The 21895-nt window shown below is 39.9% G+C and overlaps 2 protein-coding genes across 2 annotated transcripts in view; both read right to left on the bottom strand.

The window, feature by feature from the left end:
- Positions 1-1389: 1389 nt before the first annotated feature.
- LOC118572002 (zinc finger protein 260-like) overlaps positions 1390-21895 on the bottom strand; it is a 61516-nt gene continuing 41010 nt past the window's right edge. Inside the window, exon 6 of the mRNA XM_036171398.1 lies at positions 1390-2836. Within this exon, the coding sequence (XP_036027291.1) occupies positions 1460-2836 (1377 nt within the window). The 3' untranslated portion in view covers positions 1390-1459. The remainder of the gene's footprint in view (positions 2837-21895) is intronic.
- LOC118572003 (zinc finger protein 431-like) lies at positions 4071-21423 on the bottom strand. Its single transcript, XM_036171399.1, has 3 exons — positions 21330-21423; positions 4342-4468; positions 4071-4135 (listed from the first exon to the last, which is right to left on the bottom strand). The coding sequence occupies exons 1-3, from the start codon at positions 21330-21332 to the stop codon at positions 4071-4073; spliced, it is 195 nt and encodes a 64-aa protein (XP_036027292.1). The 5' UTR covers positions 21333-21423.

Raw genomic sequence — 21895 nt, forward strand, 5'->3', positions numbered from 1 at the left:
GGCCAAAGGGCAGGATTCAAGGGCTACAGTGTGAGTTCTAGACCAGTCTAGGCAACTGAGACAGACTGTCACAAAACACACACAAAATTTCTTTTAACAAAAGTTTTTGTCTGCACTTTTTGTTTACTTTTGGGACAGGGTCTCAGTGTGGACCTGTGTATGAACAACCTGAATACATCAATGTTTTCAGATCAGATGGCTCTCATTGGATAGAATGTTGGCTCAGCATATACAAGCTCTGCATAACCAGGGCATGGCAGTGAAAGTTGTCATCCCAGGAATTGGAGGTGGAAGCAGAAAGGTTATGAGTTCAAGGTCAGCCTGAATTTTATGAGCCTGTTTTGAAAACACACACACACACACACACACACACACACACACACACACACAAACACACACACAAAATGATTAATTGATTAATTAAAAAAAAAAAATCATGGCTCAATGGTCCTCGTGGCTCAGCAGGTAAAGGTGCTTAAAGTCAAGACAGATGGTTTGGTCCTTAGAACCTAAATGGTAAAAAGGGAGGAAAGGTCCCACAGGCTGTCATCTGATTTCAAGCTATATTATGCATGTGTACTCACAAACACAAGAATAATAAATTAAATCTTTAAAAGAAATACAAAGGGATGAGAGATGGTTTAGCAGTTTAGTGCCTGGCATGGACTGTACCATGAATATTGCTGATTGACAAAGTTCTAGCATTTCAATGTTGTAGATCTTAATTTTCCATCATCTTTTTATTTATACTGACAATAATTCTCACTACATGTTTTGAAGTTTCCTTATGCCTTTTCCTGTAGGAAATAATTTGTGGGTTCAGTGGAGGATGAGAATGTATATAATGGCAGTCTCTTTAAACAAAATTCTTGGAAAAAATCTCCAACACCGTGGAATTGCATAGTGTGATAATTATACCTAATCCCACACAAGAATCCCCATTGTGTCCCCTGATTACACCAAGAATAAAGAAGTTAAAGATGTACTAACTGGATACACCTGGTCCCAAGGATAAAAACACACTATGAAAGGAAACAATGGGCTCACATTCAAAAAAGCATTTAGATACTTGCTGAATTTATTGCTTTTTGCCTCAGGAAAACTGCTGTGATGAGGTTGATGGCAGCTTTCATCAAAGATTCTTTAAGTATGTTTTCAATTTTGCTTGAGTTTAACTAATGTTCAGTTATAGAGTATAAAGGGTATAGTCCTTTGCTCAGATCACAGCAGTCTCCTTCCTTTACTGATAACTCAATCGCTTTGGGATCTGAACACCTATAGAGCTGAACTCCAGCAAGTACCTCATGTAGAAAACACAATTCAGTTTCCAGCAACCACATGGGCACTCACAGCTGAAACTACCACATTGATTACATCCTTATGGTACTGTCCAGAATTAATTCTTTCATGACTATGATGATGATTCTTCATTGCAAAGGCTTTACCATACTGCCTACATTCATAGAAACCCAGCATGAATTCTTTCATGACTATGAAGACTACCTTTCTGTGTAAAGGCTTTGCCACATTGATTACATTCATAGGGTTTCTCTCCAGTATGAACTCTTTCATGAATATGAAGACTACTCTTTTGTGTAAAGGTTTTACCACATTGAATACATTCATAAGGTTTCTCTCCAGTATGAATTCTTTCATGACTGAGAAGATACTTCTTCTGTGCAAAGGCTTTACCACATTCATTACATTCATAAGGTTTCTCACCATTGTGACTTCTTTCATGACTGAGAAGATGACTCTTCCGTGTAAAGGCTTTACCACATTGTTTACATTCATAGGGTTTGTCTCCAGCATGAATTCTTTCATGACTGAGAAGATTCTTCCTCAGTGCAAAGGCTTTACCACATTGATTACATTCATAGGGTTTCTCTCCACTATGACTTCTTTTATGACTGTGAAGAGTACTTTTCCCTGTAAAAGCTTTACCACATTCATTACATTCATAGGGTTTCTCTCCATTATGACTTCTTTCATGATTGAGAAGATTTCTCTTCTGTGCAAAGGCTTTACCACATTCATTGCATTCATAGGGTTTCTCTCCATTGTGACTTCTTTCATGAGTGAGAAGATGACTCTTCTGTGCAAAGGCTTTACCACATTCATTACATTCATAGGGTTTCTCTCCAGTATGAATTCTTTCATGACTGAGAAGATGACACTTCCTTGCAAAGGCTTTACCACATTCATTACATTCATAGGGTTTCTCTCCAGTATGAATTCTTTCATGACCAAGAAGATGACTCTTCTCTGCAAAAGCTTTACCACATTCATTACATTCATAGGGTCTTTCTCCTGTATGAATTCTTTCATGAATAAGTAGCTTATATTTCTCTGCAAAGGCTTTACCACATTCATTACATTTATAGGGTTTCTCTCCAGTATGAATTCTTTCATGACTGAGAAGGTTATTCTTCCGTGCAAAGGCTTTATCACATTGATTACATTCATAGGGTTTCTCTCCACTATGACTTCTTTCATGACTATGAAGACTACTTTTCTGTGCAAAGGCTTTACCACACTGATTACATCCATAGGGTTTCTCTCCAGTGTGACATCTTAGATGTGTGAGAAGATGACTTTTACGTGTAAAGGCTTTGCCACACTGATTACAATCATAGGATTTCTCTCCACTGTGACTTCTTTCATGACTGTGAAGACTTCTCTTCTGTGCAAAGGCTTTACCACATTCATTACATTCATAGGGTTTCTCTAAAGTATGACTTCTTAGATGAGTGAGAAGATAACTGTTACATGCAAAGGCTTTGCCACATTGCTTACATTCATAGTGTTTCTCTACAGTATTACTTCTATTATGTATCTGAAGATAAGTGGGACATGCAAAGGCTTTATCACATTGATGATATTCATACCTTTTCTGTCTAGTTTGTATTCCATGTACTTGATGAAGATTGTGACATGCAAAGACTTTATAACTCTGAGTAGACTCACAGGGTTTTCCTTCTAAATGAGTTCTTTGGTGTACTTTTAATGAGGAATCATATGTAAAGGCTTTATGATGTTGATTACAATCATAAAGAACCTCTTCATTATTGCCTGTTTGATATGTTTGATGATGCTTGTAATGGCTAAAGCCTTTACTAGATGACTCACATTTATTATATTCTCTTCCCACATGAGCTTTTTCACATCTTTGAAGAGAACTTGAAGAACTGAGAGTTTGACCACACTGATTGCATTCATAACATTTTCTTATACTGTGAGGCACACTACACATGCACAATGAACCAATAGAAAGAGATGAATTTTCATATTCTTGGTACTCATGGGGTTTTTCTCCAATGTGAGTTTGTTGATGAATTCCCACTGAAGTTGGAAAACCAATTAATTGTAAACTTGTATCACAGTCATCATGTCTTCTCATAGTGGGGACTACCACAGATCTCCCAATTTTTCTGAGACAGATAGAACTATAATGTTTCTTTCCATGTCCCTTATGCTTACATGGCTTGTATCCAGAGTGACAGATAACACACCTGGTAAAGGAAGAATAACAAATAAAAGTTTACATATTGCATTCACATAATCGAATGTTTTGTGTGTCATACACATGTGGAATAGGGAGGGATCTATGTTTCTACACCAAGACAACCTCTTAGCCTCTCATAAAGTGCTACTCTTACTAAACTATGCTAAATAAATCAGTCATTACACATATATGGAGAACATGAGCTTTAATATGGAAGCTTTGCTTATAAAAGGTCTTGGACATTCTCTAATCCCCTCATCAATGTGTATACCTTATATGATAAATGGAAGGCATAACAGTAAATGGATTGATAGTCCTACAACATGCCTCACACATGGCTATGATTGAAACTGTGACATCTATCATGGCATAGTTTCCTTGTCTTCTCCTTAAAGGAATGCTTTGCAAACAGTGATCAGCTACCTGACATTGGAGAACATGATGTTCTGTAAATTTAATAATCATCACAAAGCTATGCTTTTTACACAATTGCTTTTCATTAAAAGTTCAGAGTACATTAACCTTTCTTTAGACATACATATAAATATCAGCTTGCATGTGAAAATTACCTTCCATTTCTTCTAGATCTCTGACAATGTTCTTCAATATTACAGTCTTCCCATTTGTACCCTAAAATATAGTAGCAAAAAATGTATGTGGTATATTATTGGAAATTAGGCACACTTGAAATTACTATCTTTCATGAAGCTTAGTACCATGCCTGATTTATTCACCAGATCCTTCCCCTTTCATACTCAAAGTCACAGAAGAGCACAAATCTCCAAGAAAAGCTTATCCCCTTAAGTTAAAAACTGACAGAAAGCTCACATTCTTACCTATACAAGTGAGGTTCCAGTAGGTCTCCAGCATCACATCTTTATAGAGACTCTTCTGGGAAGGATCCAGCAAAGCCCACTCTTCATGAGTGAAGTTCACATGCACATCTTCATAGGTCACTGCATCCTAAAATGTCCCATATATGTTCATAATTGAAATCATGAAACTGACTGAATTTCAAATCTATACTTCATTGAGAATATATTTGCATAATTCTGTGTGCTCAAAACATTCTATGACATGGGTCAGTAAATATCAAATGCAGTCACCAACTCATTTTAAAAGGAAACAGAAAAAGAGGATGACACCTTCTATTCTGGTGCAGAAGGTACATAGTGAGACCCTGCCTCTAACAAAAGAATGGAAAGCATTCAGGGCTCACTCAAAATTCCTTCATAGAGTTAAACATTCACTCCAGTTCTGCACTTATCTATCATAAACTGGAGTGACCCTTATTGAATTGTAAGGCTAATAATTTCCAGGAAGGAAAGCATTTTTAAGAAGCTACTGACTGACAGATCAATGAGTTCTCAAGAACATTAGTAAAGTAAATCCAGATCCTAAAACAAACAACAATAACAAAAGGGAGGGAGTATGTGAAGATGGGTCAACAGATAAGATCATCTGTTGAGTCTGGTGGTAGTGCATGCTTTTTGGGGGGAGGGGGTTGAGACAGGGTTTCTCTGTAGCTTTGGAGCCCATCCTGGACTAGCTCTGTAGACCAGGCTGGCCTTGAACTCACAGAGATCTGCCTGGCATTGCCCCCCAAGTGCTGGGATCCAGGTGTGCGCCACCACTGCCAAGCCAGTAGTGCATGCTTTTAATTACAGCCTGGTCTACAAAGCGAGTTTCAGGACAGCTAGGACTGTTACACAGAGAAACCCTGTCTCTAAAAACTAAATAAAAAAAGATCACTTGTTGCTTTTGAAGAGGTTCTAGATCAGTTCCCAACATTGACTGGAGGTTAGCAACTATTACCAACTCCAGGTCAAGAGAATCCAATGCTCTCTTCTGGCTTCAGTAAGGGCCAGGAAGACAAGTGGTACACACACACACATAGGGACAATATTGCACACCTGCAATTAAGTGCTTCAGAAGATCACTATTAATATAATGAATGTATGCATTGTTGTTTTTACTATACCTTACATTATTTGGAATCTCTATCAGTGGTGATGGCATGCCTACATGAGAAGGAAGAGGGCTGTTCACTTTCAACAAAACAAAGACATGTGGTGAGACTATATTTCTCCAAAAAACCTTCTTCCTCCTAAGGGTTTTGTAAGTCACCATGAAGGCTCACATCAAAGACAAATCCTCAAACTCAGCACACCACCTAGAAGGTTTTCCTTCAACCCTCAACATTTTGACACAGGTCATGACAGGCTCACAGTCAAACCATGATGAAAAATGTATTTAGTCTGATTTCAAAGATTCCCATTTTATGTAATAGTCCCAATACTGTTTGAATGTTCACAATTCCTTCTAACATGCAAGGAAGGTTTTGACTATGACCTCATGCAATATCAAATCATGAGTCATATCAACCCAAACACAATGGTACATTTCCCTTTCAAGGAATTAAGGAAAGACTGGACCAAGGCAAGTCTGAAACCATGCAGGGAAAACACTAAATATCTAGTGATAATGTTTTAGTCCATGATCATCGTGGGAAGAAGCATGGCAGCCCGCAGGCAGAGGTAAGGCTGGAGAAGAAGCTGAGAGTTCTACATCTTGATCAGCAGGCAGCAGAAGGAGACTGAGGCACACTTGTCCTAGCTTGAGCATTTGAGATCCCAAAGCCCACAGCCACAAGACTCACTTCCTCCAAAAGGCCACATATATTCCAACAAGATCATAACTCCTAATAGTGCCCCTTCCCATAGGCCAAATCTTCAAACACATGAGTCTATGAGGCCATTCCTATTCAAACCTCACCAGGGCTACCTTTGACCACTTACTGCCTAGTGCTTCAGAGGAGATCTGACACCTCCAATCCCAAAGGAAACAAATTAGAATGTCACCTGTTCTGTCACTTCTGGAGGTTAAGACTTTTTGAGGTGCCTTCTGTTTAGACACATAGCAGAGGTCAGACATGGATTCTGATCCAGTGTCTGAGTACTATATCATACACAACTGGATATCTCTGTTCAGATGTATGAATATGTGATGGTCACCTTGGTTGATTTTATTGTATGTATATCTCTCTGTGTATGTCTCTCTACATGGCTTTCTATGTGTTTCTATCAGTATTGTTTCCCTGTATTGACCAGTGGCTTTCTCTGGTGTGAAACACTCCTCTACCCAAATGCTTTTGGCTCAACCAGGTTTCCCAGAGGTGAAAAAATATCCTCCACCTGTCCCACTTTAGGATCAGAAGCACCTGCTTGTATTGTGCTTGATTCCTGCTCACATTCACTGTTGGTCCCTGAGGGGCATTTACTCACCAACCCCACAGTTCCCCTAGAGTTTTTCTTGAGTATGAGCAGCAGTAAATTTTAGATAGAAGGATTTAGATTGTGGAGATAAACAGATAGAAAATAAAGGATAGCCTCAAGAGGGCCTGGAACCTATTCCAATGGGCCCTGACTGTCTCTGTCCTAGGGTATTTATAGAAATGCCAAAGAGTGGAGCAAAAGACCTCTCCCCAGCACAGTCAAGTGCAGACCATCTCAGACACCTGCACTCAGGCCTGTGGTCCTAATCATCCTCTCTAGGCAGACCTGCTGGGTAAAGCCACAAAGAACCTGAAAATGGGCTCCCACAGGTCCCCCTTTCTTAATATATAAAAATAACTCATTATTAATAGTTTACAGAAATCTCCATAGCTGTTAAACTTCCCAGTATGGGAGTAGAGGATAATAAAGATGGCATTTCTCTTTTGGATTAGGTCCAAGGTGACTGACTATAGCAGCCTTTAGCTGCATCAAGCCCTTTCTAAACCAAAAAACTTAATGCAATTGCAAACTTAAAGAATCCCTTAGCTTCATCATTATCATTAACAGGTTAACATAACTATTGCTATGCATAGTCACAATTCTCTCAGTCTTACAACTCAAAGCAAACTCTTAACAGAACCATTTGAATTAACATAAATGGTGCTATATATAGTTAACAATTTTCTCAGTCTTAGAATTTTAAGTCTTAAGAGAACCATTTGAATTTTTTTGCTAACAGAACATAGGAAAAACTTCTGATGTTTTCACATCAAACTTAATCTTTCCTTAACTTCACAAAACCAGGGTGCATTACTATCAGTAGGTTAACATAATTTCATAAGGTTAACACACATTCAACCTTAATTCACTCAAAATTCCTCCTTTTTTTGTAAGATGTATTTATTTATTATATATACAGTGTTCTGCCTGCAAGTCTGCATGAAGGCCAGAAGAGGGTGCCAGATCTCATTACAGATGGTTGTGAGTCACCATGTGATTGCTGGGAATTGAACTCAGGACCTTTGGAACAGCATCCGGTGCTCTTAACCTCTGAGCCATCTCTCCAGTTCCCTCCTTTTCTTTATAAACATTTTAAAACAAAACCTCGAACCTAGTTAGAAAAACTCAAACTTAAATTCCTACAAACCCATATTGAAAAGCAGTATCCTCAATATAACCATTAATACTTTGAAAACTTTTTAACAAAACATCCAAAAGCAATTTCTTTTCTTTCTTTTTTTTTTTTTTTTTAAACTGGAGCTGAGGTCCGAACCCAGGACCTTGCGCTTGCTAGGCAAGCACTCTACCACTGAGCTAAATCTCCAACCCCCAAAAAGCAGTTTCTTAATAAAACTCTTTACACTTTAAAAGAATCTCTTGGTGTTCTTAACTAACAAAACATCACATTAATCCACTCAAATAACAAGAAAATATTTTTAAATTAAATAGACTAAGGAATATTAACTCCCCCTTTTCTTTATAATTTTTAAGCAAAATCTCAAGCTTAGTTAGATTTTGTAGCATAAAACCAGTTACATAAGTAATTCCCTTTTTACACAGTTTCATAAAACAGTTCCATTTTAACACAAAACAATTCATGAATCACCAGTATATATGCATATACAAAACTGCATCTTGGGTCTAGGTATAAACAATAAGTTTCTTCATTTAAACAGTTTCATTTTTAACACAAATAATTCCAGAAAACAGTTTCTAGGTCATTACTATAGGGAAATTCAAAATTGTCCCATTGCAATGAAATCACTATTGTTCATTTGTTAAGTCCCAAAATTCAAATAATTCTGGTACTAGCCTTCCAAATATGAAGAAATCCATAACCAAAACCTTTTTGTACTTTTATCTCTTCAAGTTCAAAAAGTTCAAAAAGTAAATTCTGGTATCAGACTTTCACTTCCAAGCATAAAAAGATGTTTTACAACCAAAACTTTTTGCAGTTAACAATTTTAGTTCAAACAAGTGTCTCTGCAATTTTCATTCTCAAGTCAGAAACCTTTTCAGTTACAGTAATATTTTAAACTGCACCATTTTTTTTTTTTTTACGTTAGCTCAGGTTTTTCTGTGTTGAATTCATTTTTCCATGGATCTCAGCTGCAGATGCCTTGTGCTGGTTCTGGCATCCACCATTCTTAGTTCCTTAGTGGCTTCTGTAGCTTTTGAAAACAACTCAGACTGCCTGCTTTGCTATGACAGTATCTTCTGTGTTCCAGGTTTTTTCACCATATACATTAAGAATAGACTCATGCTTAACATTTACACTTTTTTACAAACTCACATATAACATATCTTACAAAACATTTAGACTCACACTCAACATTTACACTTTTTACAAACTCACAGATAACATTAACATCTACTTATTTATACTCCTTAAGGAAACTATAGAACTACTTTAGCAAATATATTTCTTATTTACTTCTTATATTCTTATTTAAACTTACATTAACAACTAGTATCTTTACTTCTTACAAGCTTATTACTACATGTCTTAAGACTCCCTTAGATACTTCTTACAAGCTTATATTCTTTTTTTTTTTTTTTTAGAGCTGAGGATCAAACCCAGGGCCTTGTGCTTGCTAGGCAAGCACTCTACCACTGAGCTAAATCCCCAACCAAGCTTATATTGTTATAGAAACTCTATATATCTATTTTACAAACTTATGTTGGGCTACCATTAGCATATATCTAACTTAGCAAACACCTAAAGATTTCTTAACACTTAAAAGAGACTTAACATTTTCTAACAAGACAGAATAATTTTTCTACCTCTTACACTTAATTATTATCACTATCTCTATTAGAAAGATTCTCTTAACTAGACAGGAAGTATACAAATTATTTCCAAAGTTCAGAGCTCACAATCAACTTTGATAGTTCTGGGAGTTCTTTTGAAATGAGAATCTATTTCTTTTTTTTTTTTTTTTTTTCTGAGATAGGGTTTCTTTATGTAGCCCTCTCTGTAATGGAACTTGCTCTGACCTCAAACTCACAGAGAGGTCCTCCTGCCTCTACCTCCTGAGTGCTGGGATTAAAGGCATGTGCCACCATTGCCTGGTGGATAGCTCACATTTTTTTTAAAGATTTATTTATTTATTTATTTATTTATTTATTTATTTATTTATTATGTATACAGCATTCTATTTGTATGTATGTCTACACACCAGAAGAGAGCACCAGATCTCATTATAGATGGTTGTGAGCCACTATGTGGTTGCTGGGAATTGAACTCAGGACCTCTGGAAGAGCAGTTAGTGCTCTTAACTTCTGAGCCATCTCTCCAGCCCAGAGAATCTCTTTCTTTAATGGCTTTCTTAGCTCTGGGATTTAGTGAGTGTTGTTAAACATTTCAGATGTTTTATAACAACTCTATTAAGAGCTATCTCAGTTTACAGCAAACCCAAAAAGAAAGGAGAAGAGAAACCTTGCTTTTTTGTTTGTTTGTTTTTTAAGGAAACCTTTTCTTTCTTTCTTTTTTTTTTTTAAGGATTTATTTATTATGTATACAGAAGAGGGCGCCAGATCGCATTACAGATGGTTGTGAGCCACCATGTGGTTGCTGGGAATTGAACTCAGGACCTCTGGAAGAGCAGTCAGTGCTCTCAACCTCTGAGCCATCTCTCCAGCCCCGAGAAGAAAAACCTTGTAAAGAATATTCTGTTCCGACAGACAATTTTCCAGCAGGAGAAGATAGTTGTCTAAATTGGAGTGGGGTTCCAGACCTGCAGCTTTCAGCAGGTCTGGAAACATTGCTGAAACTTAGTTACAATTATCTCCAGCTCCTCAGCAGCCTGGAAACTTCTTTATTCTACTATCCCAGACTGCAAGATGGAACCTTAATATCAAGAAAATAGACTTAGCTGCTTTTTATACTCAAACTCTGATACAATTTCCCCCCTTCTTAATTTTTTTAAAGCTGAATTTGCCATGAGTTCTTTAACAATGCTGATGTTTCTGATAGATTTTTTATTAACACAATATTTTCACCAAAACTGTTACTATTCAAAGGAGTCAAGAACATGATGTTCTTTCATGAACTGTATCCTTAATTAGCTTCATGTTAGGAGCTGTGATATTTAGCACTGATTTCTTATAAGGAACTTTCAGGTGTGAAGCAACTCTTCTAAGACAGATTTTCTGAGGTTTGTTTCCCATCTATAAAGCAGTCATTTCTTTTTGAATGTCTGTTTTCTTATTTACTGATTAGATTTGCAAAGGAATCGTTCATTGCAGGTTGTTTGTTTAAGAGGCAAAGAAGTTTTCCCATAAGTTTCTTCATATCTAAAACAATGTTCAGTGTATAAACTGCTTTCTCGGAGATTTTAAAGTGGCTTGTTTGCTTTTATATGTAGCTTTTTGTCATCCAACTATGGCAAAAACTTTGTACAGCTATTAGGAAAAATACATATTTTATCAATGGAGCCCCAAACTGCAAAGCTCCCAGTTCCGTATCCTTCCATTTTTCATTGGAACTGACATTCAACATTTTTGAGCTGAAAAGTTTTTTCAGGCAGTGTTGCCATCTTTAGTGGAAAAACTACCTTTCCCAGAATGCATTTCTCTCATGTAAGTCTTTTGTTGCTAGTTACCTTATGGACTCCATTTCCCAAGCGTTTTATGTTTTCAATTATAGGACATTAGGAGATTTCTGTTCTGTTCTGAGCTGGCTTCAACAGGTGCCTCTGCTCTATTGGACACAGCCGCAAATCAGAACTGCACCTGCCTGCTTAGCATGCACTGAGGCTGGCATTGCTGATGTCAGCTTTCCTCAGGGCTTGTGTTTGCCTTCACTAGTCAGTGAAAAACAAAAGCATTCACAACAGAGCTTTCCCACAGCTCCGTCAGAGAGATTTTTTCTCCCCCTGATCGATCTTTATCCAAGCATTTCCTTTGGGGGACTTTGATCCACTGTCTTTTACTAGCTTGAAGAAACAGAGCTTTAGAAGAGAGGTTTTTAGGAACTCCATCACTGCCTCCTGCATTACAGGGAGGATTTTTAAAGCTTGAAAGAAAGAACTTAGGTTTTGCTGTCTTAAGAGGTTTGTTGTTTTTTCTTAGAGCTAATTACAGGTGATTCCCACACTAACATCTTCAGGTGATTCTAATTTTTGTCCTTCTGAAAGAAAAAGTTAAAGGCTTTAGTTTTTGAGTTTCAGAGAACTTTTAGTTTGAGAGAGAAAGATTAAGGCTTTTTAGAGGTATTTTCCCCAAAAATTTTTCAAGAAAAGCTTTTTAGTTTAGGAGAAAGATTTTTTTTTTTTCCCAAGAGAGAAAGACCAACTTTTCCCAAAACTTCTGAACTTTAAATTTTTTGGCTTCTTCCACCCCCATTTTTGCCTCGGGGAGAAAATGCATTCTCCTGCCATTTGGATTTAGTGTCCCTAGTGTATTTATGAGGCGCTAGGAACACGTCCCAAACACGACAAGACCACAGAAGAGTTTTATTAAAGAGGATAGAGGTGACAGGCCTGCGTGAAACACACGTGGGTGAGGAGATAAGGGGGTGGGGGGGACTGAGAGACTCATGCAAGATGGCTCCGGCCTTTTAAAGGTTGGGCCACGCATGCATACAGGAACTCCTGTGGGTACTCCACGCATGCGCGTAGATTACATGGCTGCGCGCGCGCTTTACGCAACCACGTAAAGCCACAGAGATGTCTGACCCGGAGGTGGCTATTCTGAACCGGAAATAGTTAGGCGGTCCGCCGGGCAAGCCCAACCATGTGGACATGTAATTATCTATCACCTAGGCCAAAAGCTTCCATAGTAAATTTTTTTTCTGCGGGATAAGCTCAAAGAAGAGCTTTTTTACTACTTGTAAAGCTCAAAGAAAGATTTTTTTCCCAGTTTGCGTTCATAGCTCCCAAAGTTAGAAAACTGAAGTTTTTCTGTCTAGTTGCTTTACTTATCTTAAATTTTTTCTACACGATCTTACACTTCTAAGTTTTTCCAACACTATACCTTTTACTTATTTTTTACAGATAGAAATTGAGAAAGAGATAGAAGATAGAAAATTTGATAAAAGAGGTTTTTGCGCTGCGGCATCAGTCATCCTTCCGGTCCATTTTTCCCTTTTCTCTTACGGATAAGACCCCTGCTCTCATTAATATTCATATTTCATTACAACACCAAACATATCCCCCCATTTTTCCCCACTGGCAGGGCCTGACAACACACTTTTGCCAAAAACTCTGTAATAAAACTATTAGTTTCCTTTGTCTTTAGTCCCTGTTCATTTATCTTTAGTCCACCCTCCTTGTTTTTCAGTCCCCGTTCATGCTGCCATTTTGCGAGGTGTTTACACACCAACCCCACAGTTCCCCCAGAGTTTTCTTGAGTGTAAGCAGCAGGAAATATTAGATAGAAGGATTTAGATTGTGAAGATAAGCAGATAGAAAATACTGGATAGCCTCGAGAGGGCCTGGAACCTATTCCAAAGGGCCCTGACTGTCTCTGCCCCAGGGTATTTATAGAGACATAAAGGGGTGGAGCAAAAGACCTCCTCCCCCCCAGCACAGCCCAGTGCAGACCATCTCAGACACCTGCACTCAGACCCATGGTCCTAATCATCCTCTCTATGCAGACCTGCTGGGTAAAGCCACAAAGAACCTGAAAATGGGCTCCCACAGGTCTCTAAAACCACTTTGGCCCCCAAACCAGAGCCAAATCTGCCCTGACCAACTGAACACAAAACCAACCAATCCCTGAGCAGGAAAAACAACCAATCATTGAACAGAAAACCAACCTGAGCACAAAATCTAGCCAATCTGAGCTTGTTCAAGCTCAAAGGGATCAAAATCTGACCAATTCCCTCCCTGAAAATCTTCTCCCTGGAGAACTCTGCCCCTACGAAGCCCTATATACCCTCGGCCTGGTCAGAGATCAGCTGTCCTTCTCCACCCTGGCAGAGGCAGCCACTCTCCTGGATTCCTCCTTTCCAATACATCTCTTTCTTGAAGGAGTTTAGGGTGAAGATCCTTCACTGGAGAGGAGCAGAGTCTCTGCTGGGAAGCTCCCTTAGGGGGCAAGAAGAAGAAGAAACCCACACTTATGCTGGGAAACTCCCATGGGAGTGGAACAGAAGTAACAACTTTTAGCCGGAACCAGAGCAGATTGCTAAATTTCTGCAGGGTTTCCCCCTCATCAGAGTGAAGCAGAAGAGGTAGTAACTAAGAAGAAATGGATACCTCAGATGGAAAACTCCCATAGGAGGGCAGAGCAGAACTCAGCAGCAGGCTCTCTCTCTGAGAGAGGAACAGGATTGCTACATGTTGAGAGGAGAACATAACCCACTGGGCCCCAGCTTCAGGTACAGCTTGACTTCCCTGAGAAGTCAGGATATCTTTCTTTTCACATCTGTAAGTATCCAGGATGCTTTCCCTTCACAGCTGCAGGTATATCCTGATTTGCTGGAAAGTCAGAAAATCTTTCCCTTCAGAGCTGCAAACTTTGCAGGCAGGCCTCTGGTCCAGGCCAGAACCCCAAGGCCATCTAGGCAGAATGCACACAAGACAAGGAGAAATAATTTCCTCAGGTGAGCATTCCTTCTACTTTTGCCCACTCTAAGTAGTTCCAGGGAAAGGGAAATGTTCTCCTGTACTGAGTTTTAAGAAAAAGAGAAAGTTCCACTACCTTCTCTTTCATAATTTGTGTCTCTTTTCAACTTACCCTTTTCTCTGAAAAAATGGAGAACACTGGCCCTGGGTGGACAAGGGAATTGCTGCCAGGCAATACAGCCGGGAAAGAACAGATACTCCCTTCTGTCCAACACTAACCAAGCTCACTTAAAGAAATTTCCCTAAGTACTTTTTAGAAAGATTAAAGACAGCAGCTAAAAAGATTTCCTTTGTCATCCAGTCACTTATGGTATTAGAAAAATGTTATAAAAGTTTAAAAATATTTTAATGGTAAAAGAAGTTTCCAGTTGCTGAAGGTAGTTCAAAAGGTGTTTGCTAACAACAAAAAACTGATTGGGACAAGAACTTCTGCACAAACTCAAAGCCACATTCATCTTCTCTGATAATGAGACACAGACAGACACACAGAAAAATTTTGGCATCTTATCCTCTATCAGAAGAAATATACGAAAGTTATTCCTCCAATGAAAAGATAAATAATACCAAATGACCCTGGGGAAAGGGAGGGTAATGAAGCTCACATTGCCTGACTTGAGAGACAGGCATCCTGGTACCCTGCCTGCCACCCTGGAATATGCCTCTCCTGCCTGGGAAGAAACCCGGGACCTCTAATTCTTATGAATCTAGTTCTCCCAGAGAAACAGATGTGCACTGTCTTGGATCTGAAAATGCATTCTTCAGCCTCCCATTGGCAGTGGCGAGTCAACCACCTTTGCTTTTAAATGGACAGACCCAATAGGTGGTTACAGTAGACAACTAACCTGGACCAGATTGCCACAGGAGCCAAAGACATTAAATGTAGAGTTCCTGTCCTTCCTTCACAGGTTTCCTGAGAAAACAGATTATAAAAGGACCACTGAGGGACCCCTGGAAGTTTACCGACCTTTTGCCACAAACTGTGGGCTAAGAAAGCCCACCTGTGTAGAAGCCTACCCATCCTAACTACCAGATGAGGGGAGGCAAAAGAAACAGGTCTCAGAATAGCATTGCTGTCATCCTTCAGATCCCAACTCAAAGACTAAGAGACAGGTTCAAGAGCTCCTGGGTACAGCTGGATATTGATATCACTGGATACCAGTGTTTCTGGAAATGGCAAGGCCTCTATACACCAGCACAAAGGGGGCCCTGAGCCCCTAATATTGACTGAGACTAAACAAAAGCCATTTAAGGTTTTAAAAACAGCTATGATTTCTGCTCTAGCCATAGAATTTCCAGATGTCTCAAAAACATTTCAACTGTTTGTCACAAAACAGAAGACAAAATGGGTTTCAACCCAAGCTTTGGAGCCATTGAAATGTCCTGTGATGTACCTCTCTACGTGGGGGAGAACCTTGTAGCTACAGGTTGTCCCATCTATCTAATGGGAATCCAGGCTAATGCTAGTTTTTTGTTTGTTTGTTTGGTTGGTTGGTTGGTTGGTTTTGGTTTTTTGTTTTGGTTTGGTTTGGTTTTGGTTTTTCAAGACAGAGTTTCTCTGTAGCTTTGGAGCCTGTCCTGGATTAGCTCTATAGACCAGGCTGGTCTCGAACTCACAGAGATCCACATGCCTCTACGTCCTGAGTGCTGAGATTACAGGTGTGTGCCACCACCGCCCGGCCTAATGCTAGTTTAATGAAAGAAAACAAATAAGTTAATTTTGGGTCAAGATCTTATATTCGTGGCATGCCATGACATGTTTGAGGCTACCCTTTTCTGTGTTGACACAGGTGCTTGTCCATGACTGTCAAGAGATGAAAGATGAAACCAGGTACATGGGAGCTGTAGCAGTTCCATTAACTGAAAAAATTAGGAACCATGCCAGGTATCTCAGCCCAGAGAACAGAACTGATTGATCTGACCTAGGTTCTCAAGTAGGGAAAAGGAAAGTCTTCCACCATACACATGACAGTCACTATGTTTATACTGTCAGGCATATCCACAGTATGATCTCTACAGAAAGAGGGCTTTTCACCACATGGAAAAAGGGACTTTAAAAAATCTTGGCCATTCTAGAAGCTATTTTGCTTCTCCTACAAATTGCTGTCCTCAACTACTGGGCTTCTGACCTGGCTGCCTAACAAACCAGTTGGAGGTACTTAATATTCTGGAACAGGGGGGAGGGGGAGAAATGACATTCTGATGACATACCGTGACTCTTTATTGCCTGACACTCCATGGTAAAATAAAATGGACAGTTCAAAACCACAGGATGATGGGGGACACCAGAGGGAAGGATCATTCTCCCCCAAACAACTGACTGGACTGTTGGTAGCTAACCTCAAAGGCTACTCATGTGGGGTTTACCAAACTTTCAGAGTTGAATCAGACCAAGGTATATTATACCTAGACTGGACAGCCTAGCAAGGGATGTCTGAGCCAGATGCCAGGTTTATGCTCAAGTGAATCCAAAACAGAGAGCCCTTACCCAGGAAAGCATCCAAATGACAGAGCAAGACCCCCAAGAACTCTGGGAAAAACACCAAGATCCGTTCTGCCAAGGGAAGATAACAGTACTTGCTAGTTTTGATAGATACACCTTCCTGGTCAGTAAAAGTGTTTCCCCACCCAGATAACAACTCAAGTAGTAGCTTAAAAAGCTCCTCCAGGAACTGGTCCCATGATTTGGGCCCCCCTAGAATGGGGTCCAACAATGGCCTGGCTTTTATCACCAAAAATTTTTCAATTAATAGCCAGAACTTTACACATACATTGAAAACTTCATTGTGCATACAACCCTCACCATTCTGGACACATAAAAAAGAATAAACAGGACATAAAAAAACTTTAACAAAATGTTCAAAAATGTCTACAAAGAATGGGCAGACCTCCTTGATTTGCTTTGATTCCAGCTGCATAAGATATAAGGAGAGATTTACCCCATTATGTGATTGGGTTTGAAAAATCTCCCCCACTGAGTCCCATGCTCAAAGATCAACAGTTAGCAGAACAGTCTAATCACTACTTTTTCAAGTCACTCCAGACACTCCGGTCCTTTATAATGGATACTCATTTGACTATCTTTGAAACCCAGCTGACCTCCAAGTCCAATACCTGTTTCCCTTTCTACCAGTCCAATGATACTGTCTGGGTCAAAAAAGTAGCCAAGGGACAGGGGAACCACCCTGGAATGAACCCTAAATGGTGACTCTCTTTACTCTTAAAGCAGTGAAGGTAGCTAGCAGTACACTCTGGATCCACAATACCCAGATGAAAAAAGCAGAAGCCACATTTGCTGCGAAATGGACTGTCTCTGGACTATGGACCCATGAAAATTAGGTTTCATTGATCCCCAAGCCCTTCCGCTCCCTCTCCCTCCTCCTGAGTCTTACATTTGGTATGAATACAGGGTCATGCTGCAACCCCCACTGCCCTTAGGCCTGGACCTGGGAACTAAGGACAGATACAGGAAAGGTATTACCTAATGTAAGTACAGAGCAGCAACCCATATTCATTTTGATCTCTGCTCACTGATGCCCACCTTAAATGTCTGATTGTATTAGAGTCAGGAAAGATATGGAGATTTATCTTTTGATATAGAAAAACAGAGTTTACAATTCTCTCCATATCCTGTGGCTGGGGCCCCTGGTTGCCAGAAACAAGGGAGTTTCCATTACAAAAATTGGGTTTGTGAAACTGAGGCTTCCTATAAAACTTCATTAAAAAGATTCTGGCATATGGGAAGCAGGAAATCCTTGCAGAATCACATCCTATGCTACAGGAAGGATGTGGTGGTATTGTGTTCCCCAAAATATTGTGTATTCCCAACAATATTGTGTACCCTAATAAATTTAACCAGGGGTCAGAGAACAGACAGCCACTAGAACAGAGCCAGAAATGGTGGCTAGAAAATGGGTCAGAGCAAGCCATAGCAGAAGTTGGGCGGTGGTGGTGCACGCCTTTAATCCCAGCACTTGAGAGGCAGAGCTAGCCGGATTTCTGAGTTCAAGGCCACTTTAGAAACAGCTAAACATGGTGACCTACACCTTTAATCCCAGAAACCTAGCCTTTAATCCCAGGCAGTGACAGCAGAAAGAGAAAGATATATAAGGTGTGAAGACCAGAAACTAGAAGCATTTAGAGTTAAGCATTTGGCTGGTTTAGTGTTCAGGCTTTGGAGCAGCACAGTTCAGCTGAGAGCCATTGGGATGAAGACTCAGAAGCTTCCAGCCTGAGGAAACAGGATCACCTGAGGAACTAGTGAGGTGAGATAGCTGTGGTCTGTTCTGCTTCTCTGATCTTTCAGCATTCACCCCAATAACCTGCCTCGGGTTTGATTTTATTAATAAGAACCTTTAAGATTCCAACTACAGAAGGAACACTGAGGATGGACTTAATTATTCCCAGCCAGAAATAGGCCAGGATTGCTGGTTATGTTTAAACAACTGCTCCCTGTCATACTACACAGGGATAGGAACTAGCCAGACTGTCATCCTATTGACTGACAAAAGTTGCTGGGACTAGGGGTCAGCCCAAATCAATGTTCTGCTTTATGGGTTAATTCATCAGAATAACAATATTTCTGAATCCCTGAGACTATGTGGTGGGCATGTAACAATGGTTTGACTAAATGTGTCTCTTCTGATGCTTCCAAAACTAGGCAGACAAGTTGATCAGCACCTCATGGTAATAAAATGTTCCATTTCTGAATTAAAACAATTAGATTCCCTTACAAAAATGTCCTACAGAACCTAAAAGGCTCAGACTTACTTCTCATGAGATAAAAGAAACTATGTATGGCTTTGGGAAAAAAACTTGTTAGTCATATGCTAATTGATCAGGAGTAATTTTTAAAAAATTATTGTCATGGTTGGGGAAATAATTGATTCCAGTTTCTGTTCTCCTTGTCCCAATACCTAACTACTCTGCTATCAACACTGACTGGGCAATTAATTCTCATTCTGATTGGATTAATGATGGAGCCCTGCATCGTAACTGAAACATGAGCCCATAATGTGACTCATTCACTAAGTCCAGGGGGAATATAACAGGCCCAAGTCCTTAGTATGTCCCCAGACCTAAGCACAACTGACTCCAAGATGGAACTGCCATTTAGGATGTAAAACTCAGAATGTAGAAAGTACCACCAGCTAAAAGGAAAATAATATCTAATCCATCAAGTGTGTGTGTGTGTGTGTGTGTGTGTGTGTGTGTGTATATATATATATAAAGATAGATAGATATAGATATAGATATAGATATAGATACAGATACAGATACAGATATAGATATAGATATAGATATAGATATAGATATAGGAAGTCTCTAAATGTACTAACCTTGCTTTTTAGACTATAGTTTTGCATCTAGAAAATTGTTCTTATTATCTGAAGTATGCCAACCCAGAACACACTTAAAAACTCATTGTGTAATAGGCTCAGGTCTACCTGGGATCCAAAACGCCCAGTGTACTTGCAGGCAGATAATAAAGACTTTCTATTGGCTTAAACCCATGTCTAACCAGCCTTCTCTGGTGAATACCCCACAACAGGCACCTCACAGAACTTTCTCCATAAGTGACCACATATTCAGACACAAAGTAAGTCTCAACAGATACAAGAAAATTGAAATAACTCCCTGCATCCTATCAGACCACCACAGATTAAAGCAGGACATCAACAACAGAAGAAACATCACAAAGCTTACAAACTCTGAACACCTGCCTAATGATGAAAAATGGATCAAGAAATAAAAGACTTTCTAGTTATAACCATTCCAAAGACTGAAAGCTTTCTCAAGGAATTAGTCCATGGAGCTGGAGAGATGGCTCAACAGTTAAGAGCATTGGCAGCTCTTCCAGAAGTCCTGAGTGACATTCCCAGCAACCGCATGGTGACTCACAACCATCTGTAGTGAGATCTGATGCCCTGGTCTAGAATAAAAGCATACATGCAGATAGAGCACTCATGTACAAAAAATAAATAACTAATCTATAAAGAAATAACTGTTTCTTGAAACCAAGAACCCCCCAAAATAAGGTAAGTCCATTACTCTTTCATTTAGCCTTATTTGATTTCCCAGGACACATAGAGAATCCAAACCATATAATATAACAAATTACTACACAACCTGTCTTACTGACTCTTCTCTTGCTGTGAGGAAGCACTATGAGCAGAGCAATTCTTATAATGGAAGGCTTTTAATTTGGGGATTGATTATAGTGACAGAGGGTTAGTCTGCTATCATCTTGAAAGGAAGAATCAGAGTGGGCAGGCATGGGGCTGAGTGTTACATCCTGATATATACGCAGGCAGAAAAACCCTTGCCTTGCACAGGGCTTTTGAAACCTCAAAGCCCACCCACATTGACACACCTACTCCCACAAGGGTATACCTCCTAATTTTACACAATTACTTCCACTAATTGGGGACCAAACTTTAAAAGATAGGAGCTTGAGATGTGAGGAATAAACCATGACAGGAATACAACCTAAAAAGAAAGAGCTTTAAAGGGAAAGTGTGAATGATATTAAGGCAAACAGAGAAAGGAAGAGGGAAAGACAGAGAAAAAGTATTTCCTCCAAATAGGGGGAGCCAACTCCTCTGGCTGGATTACAAGCCTCCTTCATATAACCTTCCATACCCCTTCTAAGAATGTTCAGTGCCAAGTGCAGAACCTCTAGAAGATACTAAAGTGACCAGGGCTCTGTGAGGTAGCAAATGTGCCTCCCTGATGCCAGTAAAAACAGCGCATGTGCACGCGCTGCAGGGTGACAAGGATGTTTCCACAGAAGGGCTGAGAAGCCTTCATACTCTGAGCAGGTGCACAGCGCAGAGCAAAGTCATTTAGAGGTCCCGCTTCTGCCTGGGAGGTGCAGGGACCTTAGGGGACCAAAGCGACAGCATCCAGCAACCAGGTCCCACAACCCCGCACCGGCTCCCGTGACTCTTCCCTACATGGGGACGGTGGCCCCTCACTCACCATGGCGGATATGGAGTTCACCCGCTCTCCTCACAGTTCCTGCAGCCCTTCACAGCGTAGGATACAGAACAGGACCCACTCACTCTGTCGCAGAGCCGCTTAACATTGCAGACCGGAAATGCCCCCCCATTCTGACTGGCAGTCCTGATTGGCTATTGAGACCTCGGTCATATAAGCAGCTCCTTTAGGAATAGAGTGCTGTGAAGTGAAGATGCACAATGATTGGCAGGCGGCTTCCACCACAGGCACAGAACTGCCCCAGACCTGCAGAGATGGGCATTGCAATCTATTCCTGCACTCAGTAGGAATCTTTTCTGGGGCACTAATGAGGTTTTGCTATGAAACTGAGAAAGGACAAGGAAACCTAACAGGCCTGGGATACCTCAGGTGTGCTGTGGAAAATGTGCTATGATTTTCATTTTGGTAAAGAGAAAGTATGCTTTAAAAATACGCAGCAGAAATATGCAGTCTTTTAAACTATTATCCTGTAAGAAAGGTCTATCAATGTAAATACAGGATCAGAATGAGCTTTTTATTTATCACTCCATATTTACTACAGAGCCTCA

The sequence above is a fragment of the Onychomys torridus genome, chromosome 21, assembly GCF_903995425.1.
Source record: "Onychomys torridus chromosome 21, mOncTor1.1, whole genome shotgun sequence".
In the NCBI taxonomy this organism is placed as follows: domain Eukaryota; kingdom Metazoa; phylum Chordata; class Mammalia; order Rodentia; family Cricetidae; genus Onychomys; species Onychomys torridus.

Bases quoted from the DNA above. Each gene is read 5' to 3' on its own strand.
- LOC118572003 (XM_036171399.1), bottom strand. The intron at 4,136-4,341 runs GTAAGAATGTGA...ACTATATTTTAG, and splicing joins CTGGAACCTCACTTGTATAG to GGTACAAATGGGAAGACTGT.